General features: G+C 42.5%; 1 protein-coding gene across 3 annotated transcripts in view; it reads left to right on the forward strand.

The window, feature by feature from the left end:
• Window positions 1–22162, forward strand: part of tpp2 (tripeptidyl peptidase 2) — a 30987-nt gene extending 8825 nt beyond the window's left edge. Inside the window, exons 9-29 of one of the 3 annotated variants that reach the window (XM_079615387.1) lie at window positions 241–368; window positions 2147–2395; window positions 2612–2727; window positions 2804–2975; window positions 3307–3464; window positions 4330–4406; window positions 4482–4588; window positions 6585–6739; window positions 8067–8183; window positions 8607–8707; window positions 9312–9408; window positions 9496–9633; window positions 9845–10089; window positions 11583–11661; window positions 13687–13728; window positions 15606–15754; window positions 16646–16742; window positions 17201–17331; window positions 17570–17777; window positions 18134–18253; window positions 21154–22162. In XM_079615387.1, coding sequence (XP_079471513.1) covers window positions 241–368; window positions 2147–2395; window positions 2612–2727; window positions 2804–2975; window positions 3307–3464; window positions 4330–4406; window positions 4482–4588; window positions 6585–6739; window positions 8067–8183; window positions 8607–8707; window positions 9312–9408; window positions 9496–9633; window positions 9845–10089; window positions 11583–11661; window positions 13687–13728; window positions 15606–15754; window positions 16646–16742; window positions 17201–17331; window positions 17570–17777; window positions 18134–18253; window positions 21154–21243 — 2776 coding nt within the window. In that variant the 3' untranslated portion in view covers window positions 21244–22162. The remainder of the gene's footprint in view (window positions 1–240; window positions 369–2146; window positions 2396–2611; window positions 2728–2803; window positions 2976–3306; window positions 3465–4329; window positions 4407–4481; window positions 4589–6584; window positions 6740–8066; window positions 8184–8606; window positions 8708–9311; window positions 9409–9495; window positions 9634–9844; window positions 10090–11582; window positions 11662–13686; window positions 13729–15605; window positions 15755–16645; window positions 16743–17200; window positions 17332–17569; window positions 17778–18133; window positions 18254–21153) is intronic. The other 2 variants (XM_079615388.1, XM_079615389.1) reach the window with 2 other exon arrangements.
• The last annotated feature ends 120 nt before the right edge of the window (window positions 22163–22282 follow it).

The raw sequence follows: 22282 nt of genomic DNA on the forward strand, positions 1-22282 counted from the left end.
GGCCACGCCACAGACGTCCCGGCAGGCTCCTCCCCTTCCCACTATCCTGCATGAAGCCGCCATTATGTTCATGCCTCTACAGATTATCTTATCAGAACGGATATGAACATCAGATTGTCCATTTGTGGCAGAAGCATTACGAACACTTGTCTTGTGGCGTGGCCCCAGCATCAGGACGCCGCTCATGTCCGCGTCTCCGATCCGCGGCTCGACTCACATGTGCGGCGGCTTGTTCCCCAGGAGAGTCTGTGAGGTCATCACGGAGGCGGTGCAGAAGTATAATGTGCTGTTCGTGTCGAGCGCTGGGAACAACGGCCCGTGCCTGTCCACCGTGGGCTGTCCCGGAGGAACCACCAGCAGTGTGATCGGTACTGACACGCAGCTTCATTACGTTTATACAGAGATTTGTGGTGCTCTTCGCTCATTTTAGAACATTTTTATGCGCTTGCTATGTGAACAAAAAAAAAAAAATCATGGATATTATACAAACTAGTTCAATAGTCCTGAAAAAAATAGTCACCCTTGTGCTCCTCGTGGTCAAAAGTGAGTCGAATGTCCTCTAGTGGAAGCGTTCGGTACTGCAGCCGAACTCAATCTCACTGAAAGCTCATTTTTTGAGATATCAGGCTCAAATTTTCAACACAACTTGTTTAGATTTATGGCTTGGATTTTCTCACAGTTTTAGAGTAAAACATGTTTTTGAAAATATATGTTTCATATAAAAATGTGTATTTTTGCACATTTTTCATAACAATAAACACATTTTTTAAGTTAACTTTTAACCTCAGCAATTATCTGCCAAGTGTCGTCTTCACGTGGCCCACTTCACATTTAATGATATTATCGCTCTTGTAACCTTGCAGCAAGGATGACAAAATATGTTGTTTTCAAACAAACGGTATGTTTACTATAATCAGATATGTTTATGCACAAATAATATTGAAAATACAATAACAAAAACATCAGTAGGCCTTTTGTAATTTAAAAACGTAAGCCTAGGAGTAGCCTATAAACCTGCCCTATTTGAAATGCAATAACAAAAATATTCACACTGGTGTGGGTAAAAAAAGTATGAATATAGGCTATTACTAAATGACTGCTGTCTGGGAATGTTATTTGTGAGGCTTTATTTTTTACGCTTTTGGCGCTATAGCGAGCGATAATAAACTTTATTAACGTTTATTAACAGAATAATGCGTCTTTCGGAAGAACATTGTAGCCGGAACTACTTCTCTCTGTGTACGTCTATGACGAGTCACGCAGGTCCTGGGCTACTCCGCATCCGAACCCGTGTAAAATAGTCCCAATGTAAACACTTATTATAGGAGTACCAGTGGCTCAGGATAAGACAAAACACGGATTGGAAAATGGATTCATGATGAACTCGCTCATTATATACAGTTTGTACAGAAAAAAGTTAAGGACTTTTATTTAATGCTAATTGCTCAAAACTCTTCAAAATATGACACGACCCCCCACAGAGCTCGCTGAGGCCCCCTTGTGGACCGCGACCCCCCTGTTGGGAACCGATGCTCTAGTGGAAGCGTTTGGTACTGCAGCCGAACTACTAAATCTAAAGAGATATCAGGCTCAAATTTTCAACACAACTTGTTTAGATTTATGGCTTTGATTTTCTCACAGTTTTAGAGTAAAACATGTTTTTGAAAATGTATATTTCATATAAAAATGTGTATTTTTGCACATTTTTCATAACAATAAACACATTTTTTAAGTTAACTTTTAACCTCAGCGATAATCTACCAAGTGTCGTCTTTGAAAAGTGATCTAACTTCAGTCTGTCGCTCTAAAGAACTCAAGATTTGCCACAGTTTAAGTGCAGGCCTATGCTCAAAAAGTGAATAAATGGATTATATACAGCGTAAATATAATTTAGTACCATAAAATTCCCTAAAAATACAAAATATATAAAAAAATAAACATTATCAAACTAAAATATAATACATTACTTTCATTGAAATAAAATTTTTAGGCCGACACTCGAAGAGCACCAGTGATGGATCACCTGAACGTGTTTTATCATTTTTGTCTTAAATGTGTGACTTGACGATAGCATTGCTGCTCACATGTAATGTGAATATTGATAATAATGTGTATTCATCTCTGACTTGATGACCCCGATGTGCAGGTGTGGGCGCTTACGTGACGCCTGACATGATGGTGGCCGAATACTCGCTGAGAGAGAAGCTTCCCCCGAACCAGTACACGTGGTCGTCGCGCGGGCCCAGCACTGACGGCGCTCTGGGCGTTAGCATTAGCGCTCCCGGCGGAGCCATCGCCTCCGTGCCCAACTGGACGCTGCGCGGCACACAGCTCATGAACGGCACCTCCATGTCCTCGCCCAACGCCTGCGGGGGCATCGCCCTCGTGCTCTCAGGTGCACACACATGCAAATCAATATCATTAAAATAAAATCAATAAAGTAAAAATTATTATTTAAAAAAGTGGTATATATATATATATATAGTTGCACTTGCAAGTGCACATAAGACCAGAAAGATTGCATGTATTCATTCATCCTAATACACATAATAAAGTTATAAAGTGTGTGTGTGTGTGTGTGTGTGTGTGCGTGTGCGTGTGTGTGTGCCAGGTCTGAAGCAGAACGGCGTGCGCCCCACGGTGCCGGCGGTGCGGCGAGCGCTGGAGAACACGGCTCTTAAAGTGGATGATATCGAAGTGTTTGCACAGGGTCACGGGATCCTTCAGGTATGAGACGCAGTGTGTGTGTGTGTGTGTGTGTGTGTGTGCTCGGATCGTGACTGTGTGCTTGTGTGATGCGCAGGTGGAGCGTGCGTTCGACTACCTCATGCAGCACGTGTCTCTGCCCACCAGCGGCCTGGGCTTCAGCGTGACCGTCGGCTCTCAGAGAGGAATCTACCTCAGGGAACCGGCCCACGTCACCGGCCCGTCCGATCACGCCGTCGGCATCGAGCCCGTGTTCCCGGAGAACTCAGGTACACACTTCTCTTCACAGAGCAACTCGATGTGTTCGAGCCGTTGCGTCGTGCTGAAAATACCTCACTTGGTTTTAAATAGCTTATAAATCTCTCATTATGCCATATTAAGATCCATTAATACTAACACTTTGCTGCGTTCGATTAAACTTGGAAGGGTCACAGCACTTGCATACTGTTGTTAGTTTCCCTGCTTATATTAAGTCGCTTTGCATAAAAGTAATAACAGATCACTCTAAATTGTAATATGGACTCATCGTTTTCAAAGCAGCTTTACAGAAAATGAATGTGAATTGAATGTGTGATGGATTGTGGGATGTTTTCTCCGCAGAGAACTCGGCCCGTATCTCTCTGCAGCTTCATCTGGCTCTCGTCTGCAACGCGACCTGGGTTCACTGTCCGTCGCACCTGGAGCTCATGAACCAGTGCCGCCACCTGAACGTGCGCGTCGACCCGCAGGGCCTGCGAGAGGGGCTGCACTACACCGAGGCACGGCACAGTACATTCCTCACGCTGCTTTAAATGTCCTGATCTGTGTTAAAGGGAGAGTTCACCCAAAAGTTAAAATTAGCCCATGATTTACTCCCCCTCAAGTCATCCTAGGTGTGTATGACATTCTTCTTTAAGACGAATATAATCAGTTAAAAAATGTCCTGACTTCCAAGCTTTATAACGGCAGTGAATGGCAAGAAATTCTATAAAAGTGCATCTATCCATCATAAAAGTGCATCTGTCCATCATAAAAGTGCATCTGTCCATCATAAAAGTGCGTCTATCCATGATAAAAGTGCATCTATCCATGATAAAAGTGCATCTATCCATGATAAAAGTGCATCTATTCATGATAAAAGTGCATCTATCCATGATAAAAGTGCATCTATCCATGATAAAAGTGCATCTATTCATGATAAAAGTGCATCTATCCATGATAAAAGTGCATCTATCCATGATAAAAGTGCATCTATTCATGATAAAAGTGCATCTGTCGTCTATCCATGATAAAAGTGCGTCTGTCGTCTATCCATGATAAAAGTGCGTCTGTCGTCTATCCATGATAAATGTGCGTCTATCCATGATAAAATCCATGATAAGTGCATCTATCCATGATAAATGTGCGTCTATCCATGATAAATGTGCGTCTATCCATGATAAGTGCGTCTGTCCATCATAAAAGTGCATCTGTCTATTATAAACGGCCATTATAAAACTTGGAAGAGCCAGGACATTTTTTAATATAACTCAGATTGTATTCGTCTGAAAGAAGAATGTCATACACACCTAGGATGAGGGAGAGTAAATCATGGGCTAATTCTCATTTTTGGGTGAACTCCCCTGTAACGCTGGTGTTTTGCAGGTGTGTGGATTCGACACGTCGGCTCTCAGCGCTGGTCCTCTCTTCAGAGTGCCTATAACGGTTATAATCCCTGCCAAGTGAGTCCGTCTACACCCGCCTGCGTCCGCTACGGTGTGTTTCTGCTGGTGTGTGACGTGTGTTTGTGTCTGTAGAGTCACTGACACTCGCAGTCAGGAGGTCGCGTTCACAGACGTCCACTTCAGACCAGGACAGATCCGCCGGCATTTCATCAACGTCCCTCATGGAGCATCATGGGCAGGTAATGTGTGTTCTGGCTGACCTGGCGGAGAAATCTTTAAAGGAACACTTCACCTCTGGAAAGATGAATGTGTATTTAAAATGGGTCATTTATGTAGAAGAAATGTGAAATTATTTTTGAATTTGGAGCCTTCTAGACTGAGAAAAGACAGAAAATGTATTTTTGGCTTATGGGGATGAAAGACAACAACTCCCAGAATGCACTTGCTTCGCTGCCCTAGTAGGCCACGCCTACCGGTAAGAGATCGCTCATCGCAGTAAACAACAAGGCTATGCTACTAGTGAGTCTCCGTGAGTCTGCCCAGTATTTTGATGTCGCCCAAAATGTCCAGGATTCGGCTTTTGCGTTCTTCAGTCGCCATTCCACATGTTTACTGTGACGAGCAGGAACGAGACTGACGGCCGCGGAGAACGACGCGAGGCCGGTGGCGGGATCACTGATGAGCGGCGCCGGCGCCTGTGAGACCCACCGGTCTCGTATCTCTCACGGAGGAGCGGGGATTTTCCTAGCAATGTTAAAACGCACATCAAACGATCACTTGTTTAGCGTTCATGTAAACACTACATTCAGATTCACCAATCGGCATGAATTCAGTCAGATTGAAACAAAAGGTGTGCATGTAAACTATGAATGCGACTGCAGAAAGCAAAAGCCGAATCCTGGACATTTTGGACGATCTCGACGGCCGGACATGTCCGGGAAAAAGAGGATGGTCACCGCTACTACTCAGCTTTCTCCACAGAATAAGAAACTGTTAGCTTTAGCTTCCAAATAAAGAATGGCTGACACTGTATGTATGTACATTCTGTGAGTGAGATCCCTCCTCTATGGGCGGGTTGAAAACATGCGGAACAGCGCCTTCTACTGGATAAATGATGAGCTAGTGTTTGTAGTCTTACCCTTATTCAAAGAAATTTGACTTCCTGCTTTTTATGACGCAAATTGACGATTTTTGCGTCATAAAAAGCAGGAAGTGGAACACTTAAATCCTTATTTCTCCCATCTCAGGGGAAAATAAGGGAATAAACCATGACCATTCGAAAATGTGACTGGGTTTCTAAAGATACAAAGTCTAATGCAAATGGGTGAAGTGTTCCTTTAAAGGAGGAGTTCACTTCAGAATTAAAATGTCCTGATATTACTCTCCCCACGTCATGCAAGATGTTCATGTCTGTCTTTCTTCAGTCGAAAGGAAATTTGAGGAAAACATTCCAGGATTTTTCTCCATATAGTGTCTTCAACGGTTTGACAGCTCTACACGATCCCAGCCGAGGAATAAGAGTCTATATAGCCAAACCATCGCCATTTTCTGAAAAAATAAATATTTATACACTTTTATAACCACAAATGCTAGTCTTGCATCAGCTCTGCGATGCGCCACACATTACGTCACCACGTTGAAAGTGTGTTCCGGTTCAGAAATATAGGATAGGGAGAAAAAACTCCATCTCAATTTCTCCTCCAACTTCAAAATTGACCGACATCAATGTTTTATTTTAAATTTTTTGGTAAATGGCGTTTGATTTAGTCTTTGCATGTTTGCTTTGTAAACACTGGGTCGGATCTTCTGCCTCCGTCGCAATTGAGCTTTCGACATGATTGCGTAATGTGTGGCGCATCACAGCGAGTGCAAGACCAGCATTAGTGGTTATAAAGTATATAAATGTGTATTTCTATATAAAATGTCGGCTGGTGTGTCTAGATGAGACTCTTATTCCTCGGCTGGATCGTGAGAGACTTTGAAGCTGAAACTCACATCTGGACCTTCGACCCGCTGGACCATTGAAGTCACTATATGGAGAACATCTGGAGTGTGTTCCTCACAAACCTGCATTTCTGTTCCACTGAAGACAGACACACATGAACATCTTAGATGACGTGGGGAGAGTAAATTATAATTCTGAAGTGAACTCCTCCGTTATTGCTGCTCTCGTGACGACACTGGTGTGAACGAATGATGCATCAGTGCGACGCAAATCTGTGATTGTTTCCTCAGAGATCTCATTAACGTCTCACTCTGGAGACGTGTCGTCGAAGTTCGTCCTGCATGCGGTTCATCTGGTGAAGCAGCGAGCGTATCGAGCCAATGAGTTTTATAAGTTCTCGTCTCTGCTGGAGAAAGGCTCGCTCACGGAGGCTTTTCCTGTGCTGGTACGCAATACATACTTTACATATGTGATTAAAATGATAGTTCACCCAAAAAGGATAATAAACCCATGATTTACTCTCCCTCAAGTCCATCCTAGGTGTTTATGACATTCTTCTTTCAGACGAATACAATCTGAGTTATATTAAAGAATATCCTGACTCTTCCAAGCTTTATAAGTAAGGGATAATGTAGAGCGAGGCGGTTGTTATAGCGAATACAACCCTGACAAGCTGATCGGGACCCCGACGTGAAGCAGAGCCTGAAGGTGTTGTATTCGCTATAACAACCGCCTCGCTATACATTATCCTGCTTATTACATGGATGCCTACCAAATAAATCAATAATTTGACAGAAAATATTGATTTAAAAACAATTGTATTGCTTCCGCTTTGTGTTCATGGCAATGCTCTGTTTTTCATGGCAACGGTGTGTTATCAAGAAATAACAGAACGCATTCTACATTAGAATTCAGTCAAGCCATGTAATAATGGCAGCGAATGGTTGTTTCTGTTTTGAAGTCCATAAAAGTGCATCTGTCCATCATAAAAGTGAATCTACTGTGATAAACGTGCATTTATCATGGATAGATGCATTTTTATGATGGACAGATGCACTTTTATGATGGACAGATGCACTTTTATGATGGACAGATGCACTTTTATGATGGACAGATGCACTTTTATCATGATAGATGCACTTTTATCATGGATAGATGCACTTTTATGATGGACAGATTCACTTTTATCACAGTAGATGCACTTTTATCATGGATAAAAGTGCATCTGTCCATCATAAAAGTGCATCTGTCCATCATAAAAGTGCATCTGTCCATCATAAATGTGCATCTATCCATTATAAAAGTGCATCTGTCCATCATAAAAGTGCATCTGTCCATCATAAAAGTGCATCTATCCATCATAAAAGTGCATCTGTCCATCATAAAAGTGCATCTGTCCATCATAAAAGTGCATCTGTCCATCATAAAAGTGCATCTGTCCATCATAAAAGTGCATCTGTCCATCATAAAAGTGCGTCTGTCCATCATAAAAGTGCGTCTATCCATCATAAAAGTGCGTCTATCCATCATAAAAGTGCGTCTATCCATCATAAAAGTGCATCTGTCCATCATAAAAGTGCATCTGTCCATCATAAAAGTGCGTCTGTCCATCATAAAAGTGCATCTGTCCATCATAAAAGTGCATCTGTCCATCATAAAAGTGCATCTGTCCATCATAAAAATGCTTATTTTCATTTTTGGGTGAACTATCCCTTTAATATTAGTTTTGCTGTGTCGATCGGGTCACATGTTCATCTTTGTGTGTTTCTCAGCCAGGACGGACTCTGGAGTTGTGTGTCGCTCGCTGGTGGGCGAGTCTCGGTGACGTCAACATTGATTATGTCATTTCCTTCCATGGGCTGGTGACATCACCCTCGCCTCTTCATATTGTGAGTCGTTCAGGCTTACGTACTTCACAGCTCCTTTCTGTTAATACTTTTAGTTTTCACAAAAATATGAACTGTTTTCAACATTGCTAATAATCATAAATAATCATCAAATCCTCATATTATACTGATTTCTGAAGGATCATGTGACACTGAAGACTGGAGTAATGATGCTGAACATTCAGCTTTGATCACAGGAATAAATTACACTTTACTATATATTCACATAGAGAACTGATGATTTACATCATAATAATATTTCACAGTTTTACTGTGTTTTTGATCAAATAAAAGCCTTGATGAGTGTAAGAGACTTTCAAAACATAATAAAATCATGGTGCTGCTAAACGATCTAAGTTTAAAGCCCCGTGTGTCAGATGTGTTGTTCATTAAGGACTCTTGTTTCCTGTGTTCCTGTATATCTAGCACGCCTCTGAAGGGATTTCTAGTTTTGAGGTCTGTTCTCCATTGAGATATGAAGATGTTTCCCCAACAATCACATTGAAGAACTGGGTTCAGCCCCTCAGGTAACTCGCAGATCACTGAGTAATGTGCAGAGACACCTCGGTTTCACTCATCTGACATGTGCTCATCAAACTCATCATGAAAGTGAAGAAGTAGCGCTGGTCTTCTCTCCTCTATTGTGACGTATATCGAGTGAAGCGCTTCTGGAGCAAGAACACATGTGGGCGGGGCTTGATTGTGTCTGTGGGGAGTTGATTGGATGGTTGTGGTTTGCTATTGGCTGATCTCATGTGAGTGACGGGTTATAGCCCCGCCCACATCATCAGAGAAGAGAAGAGAAGCTGCAAGAGGAACTTATTCTCATTCAAGATTATGATACGTTGAAATGTTGATTTAATGCTGACTTCAAAGGCTTTACAAAAAATGTTCAGTGACTTCCTAAAGCTTTTTAAAGCATCATCTCTCCTGATCAGTTTACATACTCATGCACGCTGTCAGAATGATGTTCAGTAATGCCCATAAACACAGTGTAAGTGGGATATGAGGTGTTTTAGATCGTAAACCACATCCTCTGGGAGATCTTCAAGTGAAATGCGTTTAAATGCTTTACTTGTCTTCATGAAATCTGCATGATGAACCTCTCATGTGTGTGTTTCTCCTCTATAGGCCTGTGAGCGCTAAAGTCAAACCCCTCGGCGTCAGAGATGTGTTACCCAACAACAGACAGCTCTATGAGATCGTCCTCACCTATAATTTCCATCAGGTGGGTTTTCACCTCTGCAATCCTTACATCTATGAGGAGTTATGTTCGTGTTGTTGCCATAATGGTGGATTGATGTTGGTATTTCAGCCCAAGAGTGGCGAGGTGATGCCCAGCTGTCCGCTGCTGTGCGAGTTACTGTACGAGTCTGAGTTTGACAGCCAACTCTGGCTCCTGTTTGACCAGAACAAGAGGCTCATGGGATCTGGGGACGCCTACCCACACCAGGTAACCAGAACAATGCCATCCTCCCCAGCACGTCTCTTTAGCACAGTGATGCAGGGGTGCAGCGGCTCTCAGTAGATCGTGATTCGTGGATTAACTGCTAAATTTAACCATCATAGAGTGAAAGTTTATCATTTGTCTTTTGGCTCAAAAACCGTAACTGATCCGACCCGTGAGTGTTGTGTCCCGGCTCTGATGTGTTCTGTTCCCTCAGTACTCCCTGAAGCTGGAGAAGGGCGATTACACGGTGCGTCTGCAGGTGCGTCACGAGCAGCAGAGCGAGCTGGAGCGCCTGAAGGACCTGCCGTTCCTCGTCTCGCACCGGCTCTCCAACACACTCTCGCTGGACGTCTACGAGACACACCGGGCCGCCATGATGGCCAAGAAGAAGTCCAACTCCCTCACGCTGAGCCCCGGCGCCGCTCAGCCCTTCTACATCACCGCTCTGCCTGACGACAAGTGAGTGTGGTTCTCTTGAAGGGCTCATCGGATGCTAAATTCACTTTTATATGGTGTGTGCGTATAAATGTGTTTTTGCAGGGTGTGGACACAACCACCATACGATGAGAAAAATCCATTCACTACTTTTTTTTTAATCCTCAAAAAGTCTAAACGTTCTCAATAATCAAGCCGTTTGGATTTTCTGCGCAATATGATGTCATAATGACCGCTGACGGACTGTCCTGTATTAGCATATTTCCCGTTAGAGTTGTCAAAAAGTACCGACTTCAGGCATCCGATGACCCCTTTAAAGGTGCTGTATGTAACTTTTTTACTCTACTAAAGTATAAAAATACAATATTTGCAGATATTTAGGAAACATGCTAAGTTCACATCCTCTTTTCTCTGAAAAACACTTCTACAGCCAGTTATTTTATTTTGAAATGTGTGTTCTGTGTTGTCAGTCGGTTTTGTTTTGTTCTGTGTGACTCCGCCCACTGCCAGTTCACCCAATAGTATCTCGTCGACACCCGGGGTGCCAGTTAGCAGGAAACACAGCGTATTATAGCCTTGGAAACAAGCAAACAAAACTTAATTCCACACAACCTAAAAAGCCTCTAACTATCTAAATATCTCTATAAACAAGAGCATATTAAAAGGAGGATAAATCAACTTTAACTTAGTCTGTAAGTCTCCTCGGCTTTCGTTGTCAATTGCGCTCGATCTTGTTGCGTGTGCTCAATCTGGCAACCCGCGTGAGTGTCGAGTCCGAGCAGGCGGGGAAACTACGATCTCTGATATTTTGAATTTGGACTGCAGTACCCATCTCGACCACTAGCTCATTCCTACAGACTGCACCGTTAAGTTTACCTGGGTCCACTCGTTGGTTGCCGTCTAAGAGTAGTTATTCTAACTGCATAAAAATGCTTAAGAATTCTAATCTAACCCCACCTAAGAGTCTCACACTCTCGACGTATCGTGCCCTTTTGAACACTATCCCTTGGGAATAAGGTCTCTAGTGCTCCACTAACCTGTTGCACAGCATTAACTAAACAGACTCCAGACATTACCTTCGAATATGCTTTAATCACGGCTGGAGGATCTCAGACCAATTTCATAGAGAATCCCTCCAGCAAAAAGAATACAACAGTTTTTATAGAATAGAAGCATGGCAAAAGTGACATTACATAATTTCCCTACAATTTGATTGGTTCTTCAAATGCAAACCCTTCTTGTTACTAGGTAGAAGCAAACTCTGTTTTCTTGACTGCTTCACTTTGTTACTCAGACACGAGTTTATAAATGTAGATATCGGTCTAGTTTCATTTCCCCTTTTGTTATATTCCGACATGATTCACTAACATAGACACTGACTGAGTGTTTTTGACCAAAAGGTTTGGAAACATGTACCTATTCAGAAGCATATGAGTGTTATTCCTGCAAGAAAATGAAATGTTAGTTTTGGTTAATTTCAAAAACCCATCATGCAGATGCTTGTGTGTGTGTTTCAGGATCCCTAAAGGTGCCGGTCCGGGCGGATACATCACCGGCTCTCTGGTTCTGCCCAAGAGTGAGTTCGGCAAAAAAGCAGTGAGTCTTCAAACACAGCGTTCGTTCTAGATCTGCATGCTAGCGCTAGCGCTCGCGCTCACCGGCCCGTCTGTTTCCACACCCGTCTGTTCTCTCATGTAGGGGTGTGCGATACTGCCAGAACATCAGAACTCCGTATTCCTGGGGATTGTGTTGGTAACAATAATTAAGTTATATTTTGCGGAGTGTGTTTGTGTGCTGGTTTCCGCCACAGAATAAAGGTAATTGCGACTATATCTCACAATTCTGACTTTTTATCAGAATTGTGTGATATAAAGTCGCAATTGTGTGTTATAAAGTCTCTATATAATGGACTTGTATAGCTATAAGTCAATTATACTGTTATATAGTTATATCACACAACTGTGACTTTATAACACACAATTGTGACTATCATATAGAAGTATAAGGCTAAAACCATATTTATTTATTTTTAGATTCTACTAGACTACATCACACAGCCAAAGCATGGGCTCTCAACGTTTGTTTTGCTTTCACATGAGTGACATACACAGTGTCAGCGTCCAGATCATTAAATTTGATATTTTTGTAGATGATCTATGTGTGCATATCACACACCCCTCCTCACGTGTGTTCAATGTTTGATCAGTAATGGATTTCTGTTCTGATTTCACGGCTGGTGGCGGTTGTGCTTCACAATGACTTCATGCATAAATCCTGTTACGAGTGCAGTATCAAGAAACGGCAGCTTGTGATACAAGAGCATGTCTTTCACATCTGCTGCTTTCTCACTGTCATGGTGCTGGTTCCCGATAGACCATACGACACCGGTACCAGTGATGCGCGGGTCAATGTATAAACAACCCGCACCCGACCGACATTTTCAACGAACCCGCCCGCAACTCGGACCGCAAAAAAAAAGAAATAAAATATTGTACCCGACCCGCTTCCTGACCCGTGTTTTTTAAAAGTAGCTAGTAAATGCTCATCGTAGTGTCATTGGGCCATAGACGGAGGAACTACACTGCAAAAAATACTAAGAAAAGCATTTTTTGCAGTGTAGGGGCGCGGGCGCAGCATTTTTCTGAATGCTGTATGATATCGCCAGTGTTCTGTAATAAAGGCTTGATTTATTCATTTATTTCGTTTCATTTTCTTAACAATTAAGATGCTGCATGTGTTTATCCAGTCTAATCGGAGTGTGCGTCTCTCCCCCGACTTTCCCAACAAAAATCCCGCCCCCTCTCAGAAAATACATAAAACTGACATTACTGAGCTATATGCGTTTAAAAGTAGCCTATTAAAATGGCACAATGGCATTGCTCAGTTCAACGCGTTGGGAAATCGGGCATTTTGTCCCGCGTCAGCTTTTTTTCAAAAGTTAATAACGCTCAACATTCAAACGGTAAATAAGGATTTCCCACGTTCATCTCTGCAGACTGAGCTCGTGCGTCATCCTCGCGCCATTTATTACGACAATAAAGCGTAGGCTTGTGTATTTCATAGAAAATTGTGTCTAGTACTATATAAATTATAAAGGTTTAATTGGCATCTTTATTTCAAACGACCCGACCGACCGCGACCCGAATATCATTAAACATATTTTTGGATGACTCGTAACCGCGGCTAACGCTCATTTTGGATCAACCCGCGCATCACTGACGGGTATGTCACATGTCATTCAAGAGTTGAGTTTACAATATTTACATCTGTGCATTTGGCATGCTTTTATCCAGAGCGAGTTCAAATGCTTTACTGTCCAGGCCTAAACTTTACTTTACTTTAATTACTGTAAAGCTGCTTTGAAAGAATCTGTATTGTTAAAAGCGCCGTATGAATGAAGAATGAACACACCAGCACCGTTTCAGTGATGAAGCATCCGCTTCTGAGATCGTCTCGCTGTCCTGTACATGATCATCTCACTGTCATTATCAACTGAACTGCTGCACTTACAGTGAATCATGATGATGTGAAGGAGTAGAGAGCAGAGGATAGAGAGGACAGAGAGCGTGTGTGTGTGTGTGTGTGTGTGCTTCTCTCTCTGATGTGTGTTATTCTGACCAGCAGGGACAAGCATCAGCCAAACGACAAGGAAAATTTAAAAAGGTACTGAACGGGTAGAGATTCGAAAGAACCTTGTAATGTCACATAATGAGAAGCTGCAGGGGCTCAATTAAAAGATCCATTTAAAGGGATTGTTAACTTAAGTCATCATTTACTCGCCCTCAATGCCGTACACACTTCTTTCATTTGCGGACCACAAAAGGAGAATTAAAAAAATAAACTGTGATATTCAAAGAACGCTCCCTTTACAATCTCTGGAGCTGTCAATCAAACCCGCTCGAGTTTATCCGTGACTGAGATCTGGACTCGGGCCAAAACTCCCGTTGTAATGAACGAATCTCTTATTCACGGCGTGTTTGCTCTGTTAGTTACGATGAAAGCATTCGTTAGTGTGCAGAAACTGATGAGATCACTGCATTCATGCGCTCGACATGTCTGTGATCGGCTACATGCTCATCACTGCAACCTTTCTAAACATAAGGCTATAATCAACACTTCACGATTAGTTAACCTTGAGAACTGTAATAGTTACATTTACTTTCTTACTAACATTATAAGTGCACTCCAGGAAACATTATAAAACAATGCAGGTCATGACCCCTTTAAGATTTGTTTGTAAGATTTTTTTTTTTCAGTTTTTTTAACCCATTTTCTCAATATTTCTAAAAATCTTTCAAAGCATGTTCACTAAGAAGGAATTGCATGTGGTAATCGTGTTGATTATTTGCATGCTCTGTATTGTTTTAGCTCCTGGTTAGCACTCATACTGTACGTAGTGAACATGGCACAGGGTTGTTGCTCGCGCTCGTTCATATAAACATACGACTCGCGTCGCGTCGCATCGCATCATTCTGTGAGTCTTCTGAGTCTCTTTTTAAAAGCTTGATGCTGGTCGATATTCACTGCCATTATAACATTTTTAAAAATTCTCCTTTTGTGGTCCGAAAGAAGAGCGTACGTACGGCGTTAGAACATCAGCAGGGTGAGTAAATCTCTTTATTTTCATTTTAGGCTGAACTATCCCTTTAAAGGCAATATTCACACACACACCAGTGCTGGGCAGTTTGACCAATATCAATATCACTGGAAAGTAAGATGCTGTCTATATGCAATAATCATGTGTTAATTTTTTTGATAATCCTTTAAATTAAACCCTGTGCAATTAATTTAAGGCGAGACTACAGAGTTTAAACCAGTGTTCTTCATGCACGGCTCAGTTTGGCTCTATTTTATCTTCCATAACATGTGACTAGTGGAAGAAAACACACATTTAAGAGTTTATTTTATTGCACTGCATGAATTAGCCTCTATTTAACCTTTAAAGTCAGTGAGTTTGAGTCAGAAATCTCCACTTCAGCAGCTTCACACACTCCAAACTTTACAGATTTATTCATATCTATATTCTGAAGGTTTCATATACTATTCGCTTATTTATACAACATTTTACTCTTAAAAACATGGTAAAAATCAGCTTTTTTTATTGAGTGATACATTTATTTCCCTCTGTTCTGGATCTGTATGCAAATTGGTGCATATTTAATTAGATAATACCTAATTTGCATATTTAAACATAACAGTTAACACACTTGCAATGCAAAACCGTTGCCTTAATGTACTGTGATTAATCAACGAGTTTTTACTCCGTTCAGCTGTGGTGTCTTGCCTTAATTTAACTATTTGATTATTTTTATTAAATTTTTAACTTGATAGATTCAAATAAAAAAAATGAATCACATTTCGTCTTCATCGCTCTCACACGTACACGATATAAACACGTCCTGCTGCATAGAGTCATTAGTTGGTCTGGCTGTATACTGATGCGTTTCTCACGGTTATGTTAGTGTCAGTCAGTCGCATTCACATGAACAGATGGGTTTGTGGGTAATGTGATTCTCATCTCTGCTCTCGTTCTCACGCAGGACATCGTGCCAATCTTTTACCACCTGGTTCCTGCTCCCAACAAAACCAAGAATGGCAAAGAGAAGGAGAAAGATGCGGAGAAGGAGAAGGACGTGAAGGACGAGTTCAGCGAAGCGCTGCGAGACCTGAAGATCCAGTGGATGACCAAGTCAGTCTTCACTCGTTAACTCTGTGTTTTCATCTGTTAGCGACTCCAGAATCACCAGTGCTTTTTAATTCAGATGTCCTTTCGTTTTTATCATAATTCAGTCGACCTCTCAGATCACCTGCGCTTCATTCTCAGTGTGGAGAGAGGGTTGCCAGATTGAGAAGATTACATAAACACCAGGCAGAAAATGTATAATTTTAAAGTCCCCCTTTTGTCAACAATTGGATCACTTAGTCATCTTTGATCACCAAAATTACATATTAAAAAAAAAAATCCTTGAAAAAAAAACTTCATGTCTTAAAATATCTTGAATGTAATTCGACACCCTCGCCTCATTTAGTATGCGCTGTTCTCTGAATATGCAAATGAGCCCCGCCTCCACTTACTCACTCACTCACTCAGAGATCCACTGGTGGACGATCACACGTTGATCTGATTGGTCAAGGTAGTGTGTGACGTCAGAAACACCAGCGATTTCAAACCATGTGTTTGAGACTGTCTTTGGTTCACTGCAGTTTTAAGCAGAAAATACTCAGCAATGCTGTCCACTTATGAACTTACACATGTGTGTGTTAAAGCAGATTAATAACACCACATACACACATACACTACAGTAAAAGCTGGATTTACACCACAGTTTTTTTTTTGTTTTTTTTTTAAAGCTCTGATTAGGGGATATAAACTCTTGAGATCTGGCAACCGCACACGTGAAAGCATGAAGTGGCTTTTTTTATATAGAGGAATAATGTTTAAACTACACTTTAGTCTTGTTTGTTTTTCGTCAGCAATATTGCATGTTGATATAGTCACAGTTAGTGTTTAATGATGTCCTGGAGTAAAGGTCATCAGAGGTCATGGTTTTGATTGAGGAAGTGAACCCTGTGTGTTCAGGTTGGACAGTGGCTCGCTGTACGAGGAGCTGAAGGAGGCGTTTCCCACACATCTCCCACTGCACGTCCAGAGACTCCATCAGCTCGACTCCGAGAAGGTACCGGTCCGATCACACACATCTACCTGCAATTCATCAGTTTGATTGACAGGCGATCTGACCAATCAGAATCCGCCATCCGCCATTTTGTCAGACAAAGCGGTCAGGAGAGTTAGTAGATTACCGCTGGAGGATTTGAGCTTGAGAAGTGTACTGACGTCTCTCCGCGGTTAAAACAACATTCCTTCTGATGTTCATTCATGTTTATTTGATGCTGTAAATGAACTAGAAGGAAGAGATGATCGGTTCACGAGCGGCTTTAACTGAGGCGACACAGGAATAGTGTTTTGTGGCTCTTTAATGTGTGTGACAGATCGCTCCGTTAAAGCCGCTCGTGAACCGATCATCTCGGTTCACGAGATTTCTTTCTTCTTTACTATGGAGAATTATCTGTGAGGACCGAAATAAGTTTGTGTTGAATTCAATCTGAGCGTGACGACTCGCTCTGTCTCACGCAGGAGCGGTTGAAGCGTCTGGGAGAGATCTCGGCCGCGGCGGATACGGTGATGTCACACATCGACTCGACAGCGCTGGCCGTTTACCTCAGCATGAAGACGGACCCGCGGCCAGACGCCGTCACTATCAAGAGGTACAGAGCCACCGTTCACGCCTGCAGCACTGCATTCTGGGCCAAAACCAAACCGGCTGCAGAAGAAGAGAGTCAATCCCATAGACCCGCATGTTAAAATGCCCAACTTTACAGCAGAAAAAAATATTATATTAATTTAAACAATGTGAATGCCAACAGCCGTGTTAATGTCGTTAATGGAGGAGTGGTGTGTTAATGACGTGTTCATGGCGTGTGTGTGTGTGTGTGTGTTCTGCAGTGACATGGAGAAGCAGAAGGCGTCTCTGCTGGACGCGCTGTGCCGGAAGGGCTGTGCTCTGGCCGATCAGCTGATGGAGTCCGTGGATCAGGACGGGGCCAGCGCTGGAGAAGTGGGCGGGTCCGAGGACGAGCCGGGGGGCGTGGCCAAAGCTTTGACTGACACCTTCTGGGAGGTGCAGAAGTGGGCGGAGCTCACCGACTCTAAGGTACGCTGCTCAGGACTGACTCCTTAATTTAATATTCATCAACATTATTGATCTCCTGCACTGACAGCATTATATGAGAACTGAGCTGGACGATGACATCACGGTTTCTCCAGAGCGGCTATATATATAAATGAACTAAATTAAGTTTTTTTACAACAGAAATGAGCCATCACTGAACTTACTTAAGCTGGACTGTGACGCTATTCTCTTTTGGAAACTAACTTTGTTGCATTATTTTCCTGTTATCTCTGTAAAGCGGCTTTAAACACTCTGCTGTACAGCGCTGTATAATAAAGCTGACGTGACTCCTGATTGGATATCGGCTGTTATTTGACGCGATGATTTCCTGTCTGCAGGTTTTAACATTTTCCTACAAACACGCGCTGGCAAACAAAATGTACGCGAGGGCCTTAAAGTACGCGACTAAGATCGTCGAGGACAAACCCAGCAAAGAGAACTGGAAGAACTGCACACAGGTGAGCCGTCTGAACTAGCCTCCGTTTATTTGATCACAAAAACTGTGAAATATTATTATAATGTAAATCATCAGTTCTCTTTGTGAATATACAGTAAAGTGTATTTTATTCCTGTGATCAAAGCTGAGTTTATCATCATTACTCCAGTCTTCAGTGTCACATGATCCTCCAGAAATCAGTATAATATGATGATCTGATGATGAGTTGAGTTAGTGACGAGTAGTTGAGTTAGTGACGAGTAGTTGAGTTAGTGACGAGTAGTTGAGTTAGTGACGAGTAGTTGAGTTAGTGACGAGTAGTTGAGTTAGTGACGAGTAGTTGAGTTAGTGACGAGTAGTTGGGTCAGTGACGAGTAGTTGGGTCAGTGACGAGTAGTTGAGTTAGTGACGAGTAGTTGAGTTAGTGACGAGTAGTTGAGTTAGTGACGAGTAGTTGAGTTAGTGACGAGTAGTTGTGTTAGTGACGAGTAGTTGAGTTAGTGACGAGTAGTTGAGTTAGTGACGAGTAGTTGAGTTAGTGACGAGTAGTTGAGTTAGTGACGAGTAGTTGGGTCAGTGACGAGTAGTTGGGTCAGTGACGAGTAGTTGAGTTAGTGACGAGTAGTTGGGTCAGTGACGAGTAGTTGGGTCAGTGACGAGTAGTTGAGTTAGTGATGAGTAGTTGGGTCAGTGACGAGTAGTTGAGTTAGTGACGAGTAGTTGGGTCAGTGACGAGTAGTTGGGTTAGTGACGAGTAGTTGAGTTAGTGACGAGTAGTTGAGTTAGTGACGAGTAGTTGGGTCAGTGACGAGTAGTTGGGTCAGTGACGAGTAGTTGAGTCAGTGACGAGTAGTTGAGTCAGTGACGAGTAGTTGAGTCAGTGACGAGTAGTTGAGTTAGTGACGAGTAGTTGAGTTAGTGACGAGTAGTTGTGTTAGTGACGAGTAGTTGAGTTAGTGACGAGTAGTTGAGTTAGTGACGAGTAGTTGAGTTAGTGACGAGTAGTTGTGTTAGTGACGAGTAGTTGAGTTAGTGACGAGTAGTTGTGTTAGTGACGAGTAGTTGTGTTAGTGACGAGTAGTTGGGTTAGTGACGAGTAGTTGAGTTAGTGATGAGTAGTTGAGTTAGTGACGAGTAGTTGAGTTAGTAACAAGTAGTTGGGTTAGTGACGAGTAGTTGGGTTAGTGACGAGTAGTTGGGTTAGTGACGAGTAGTTGAGTTAGTGATGAGTAGTTGAGTTAGTGACGAGTTGTTGGGTTAGTGACGAGTAGTTGTGTTAGTGACGAGTTGTTGGGTTAGTGACGAGTTGTTGGGTTAGTGACGAGTAGTTGTGTTAGTGACGAGTAGTTGTGTTAGTGACGAGTAGTTGTGTTAGTGACGAGTAGTTGGGTTAGTGACGAGTAGTTGAGTTAGTGACGAGTAGTTGAGTTAGTGACGAGTAGTTGTGTTAGTGACGAGTAGTTGGGTTAGTGACGAGTAGTTGAGTTAGTGATGAGTAGTTGAGTTAGTGACGAGTAGTTGAGTTAGTAACGAGTAGTTGGGTTAGTGACGAGTAGTTGGGTTAGTGACGAGTAGTTGGGTTAGTGACGAGTAGTTGAGTTAGTGATGAGTAGTTGAGTTAGTGACGAGTTGTTGGGTTAGTGACGAGTTGTTGGGTTAGTGACGAGTAGTTGTGTTAGTGACGAGTTGTTGGGTTAGTGACGAGTTGTTGGGTTAGTGACGAGTAGTTGTGTTAGTGACGAGTAGTTGTGTTAGTGACGAGTAGTTGTGTTAGTGACGAGTAGTTGTGTTAGTGACGAGTAGTTGGGTTAGTGACGAGTAGTTGGGTTAGTGACGAGTAGTTGGGTTAGTGACGAGTAGTTGGGTTAGTGACGAGTTATTGACGAGTTATTGACGAGTTGAGTTAGCGACGAGTTATTGACGAGTTGAGTTAGCGCGAGTTATTGACGAGTTGAGTTAGCGACGAGTTATTGACGAGTTGAGTTAGCGACGAGTTATTGACGAGTTGAGTTAGCGACGAGTTATTGACGAGTTGAGTTAGCGACGAGTTATTGACGAGTTGAGTTAGCGACGAGTTATTGACGAGTTGAGTTAGCGACGAGTTGAGTTAGCGACGAGTTGAGTTAGCGACGAGTTGAGTTAGCGACGAGTTGAGTTAGCGACGAGTTGAGTTAGCGACGAGTTGAGTTAGCGACGAGTTGAGTTAGCGACGAGTTGAGTTAGCGACGAGTTGAGTTAGCGACGAGTTGAGTTAGCGACGAGTTGAGTTAGCGACGAGTTGAGTTAGCGACGAGTTGAGTTAGCGACGAGTTGAGTTAGCGACGAGTTGAGTTAGCGACGAGTTGAGTTAGCGACGAGTTGAGTTAGCGACGAGTTGAGTTAGCGACGAGTTGAGTTAGCGACGAGTTGAGTTAGCGACGAGTTGAGTTAGCGACGAGTTGAGTTAGCGACGAGTTGAGTTAGCGACGAGTTGAGTTAGCGACGAGTTGAGTTAGCGACGAGTTGAGTTAGCGACGAGTTGAGTTAGCGACGAGTTGAGTTAGCGACGAGTTGAGTTAGCGACGAGTTGAGTTAGCGACGAGTTGAGTTAGCGACGAGTTGAGTTAGCGACGAGTTGAGTTAGCGACGAGTTGAGTTAGCGACGAGTTGAGTTAGCGACGAGTTGAGTTAGCGACGAGTTGAGTTAGCGACGAGTTGAGTTAGCGACGAGTTGAGTTAGCGACGAGTTGAGTTAGCGACGAGTTGAGTTAGCGACGAGTTGAGTTAGCGACGAGTTGAGTTAGCGACGAGTTGAGTTAGCGACGAGTTGAGTTAGCGACGAGTTGTTGAGTTAGTGACGAGTTGAGTTAGCGACGAGTTGTTGAGTTAGTGACGAGTTGTTGAGTTAGTGACGAGTTATTGACGAGTTGTTGTGTCCCTCAGCTGCTGCGTTCTCTGGGCTGGACTCACTGCGTCTCCTACACGGAGAACTGGCAGCCCATCATGTTCCCGTCGGACTTCACACCGTTCTAACGTCTTAAACTGAGGAGACTCTTAATGCCTTCTGGAAACATCAGAAACCGAACACCTCATATCACACGGATCCCATAATGCCGACGGATCTCTGCACACACACCGCACTGAACCCACAGTCCCCGTCACATCTGTGTCCATCAGATAATAACTGCATTCTGTTGTTAGAAATGTGATTTCTGGGCATTTTTCCCTCAACAACAATAACTGCAAATATGCAAGGCAATACATCCAGTCCAGTTCAGCTCTGTGGGGGAAATGTCAATATAAGAAAACATCTTTTCTTTTTTTTAATTTTGGGGGTGAATTTTTTTGTTTCTGTGATTGACCTTTTGTGTATGTCAAATGTATGCATGTTTTATAAAGACACGGGTCATTTTATGTTCATGGCTTTCAGTTTTGTGCCGTTCTGAAGTAAGAAAAGTCTTGATTGAAAGGCGTCCATCTTCAGTTTTCTTCTGAATTTTAAGTGAAAGAAAAGCCAGCAACTCATGTTTTCACCTGGAACCAGACGTGACATCACTTCCTGCTTTCACGTTTTTTTCTTCTTTTACTCGCGTGTGTTTGTTGATGTTCAGGGCTCGAGGCGTTTCTAACGACAGGCTCTTCAAAAATGGCCTTAAATATTCTCAATCTCCCGTCCACCCCTGCGTTTCTTCAGGAAATATCACATTATATCAGAAACCCTTGGATATCTTCAGATATATTTATGGATGTCTTGTATTTATAAAGTATAAATGAATACTAGGTAATGCCAATATTTTAAAGTCATTTTAATTCTTGCGTAGAGTAGGTCGGTGTTATTTTATATGCAGTACTCGTGAGGTCTCCGATGTCACAGCCGGTTATTTTGTAAACGCGGTTAATGTGCTGAACGGTGTATTTGATGAACATTCTGAATAAAATAATCTGGAACGGACGACATATTGCTCATTTCTGTGACAAACAGGCTTTATTCAGGAGTTATTCATGTTAAGAACAACAGTAGAATTGCATTTTACTACAAATGTGTTTTTTATTATTGTTTACCTTTTTAGAT

This window comes from Phoxinus phoxinus, assembly GCF_949152265.1.
Source record: "Phoxinus phoxinus genome assembly, chromosome: 6".
NCBI lineage: Eukaryota > Metazoa > Chordata > Actinopteri > Cypriniformes > Leuciscidae > Phoxinus > Phoxinus phoxinus.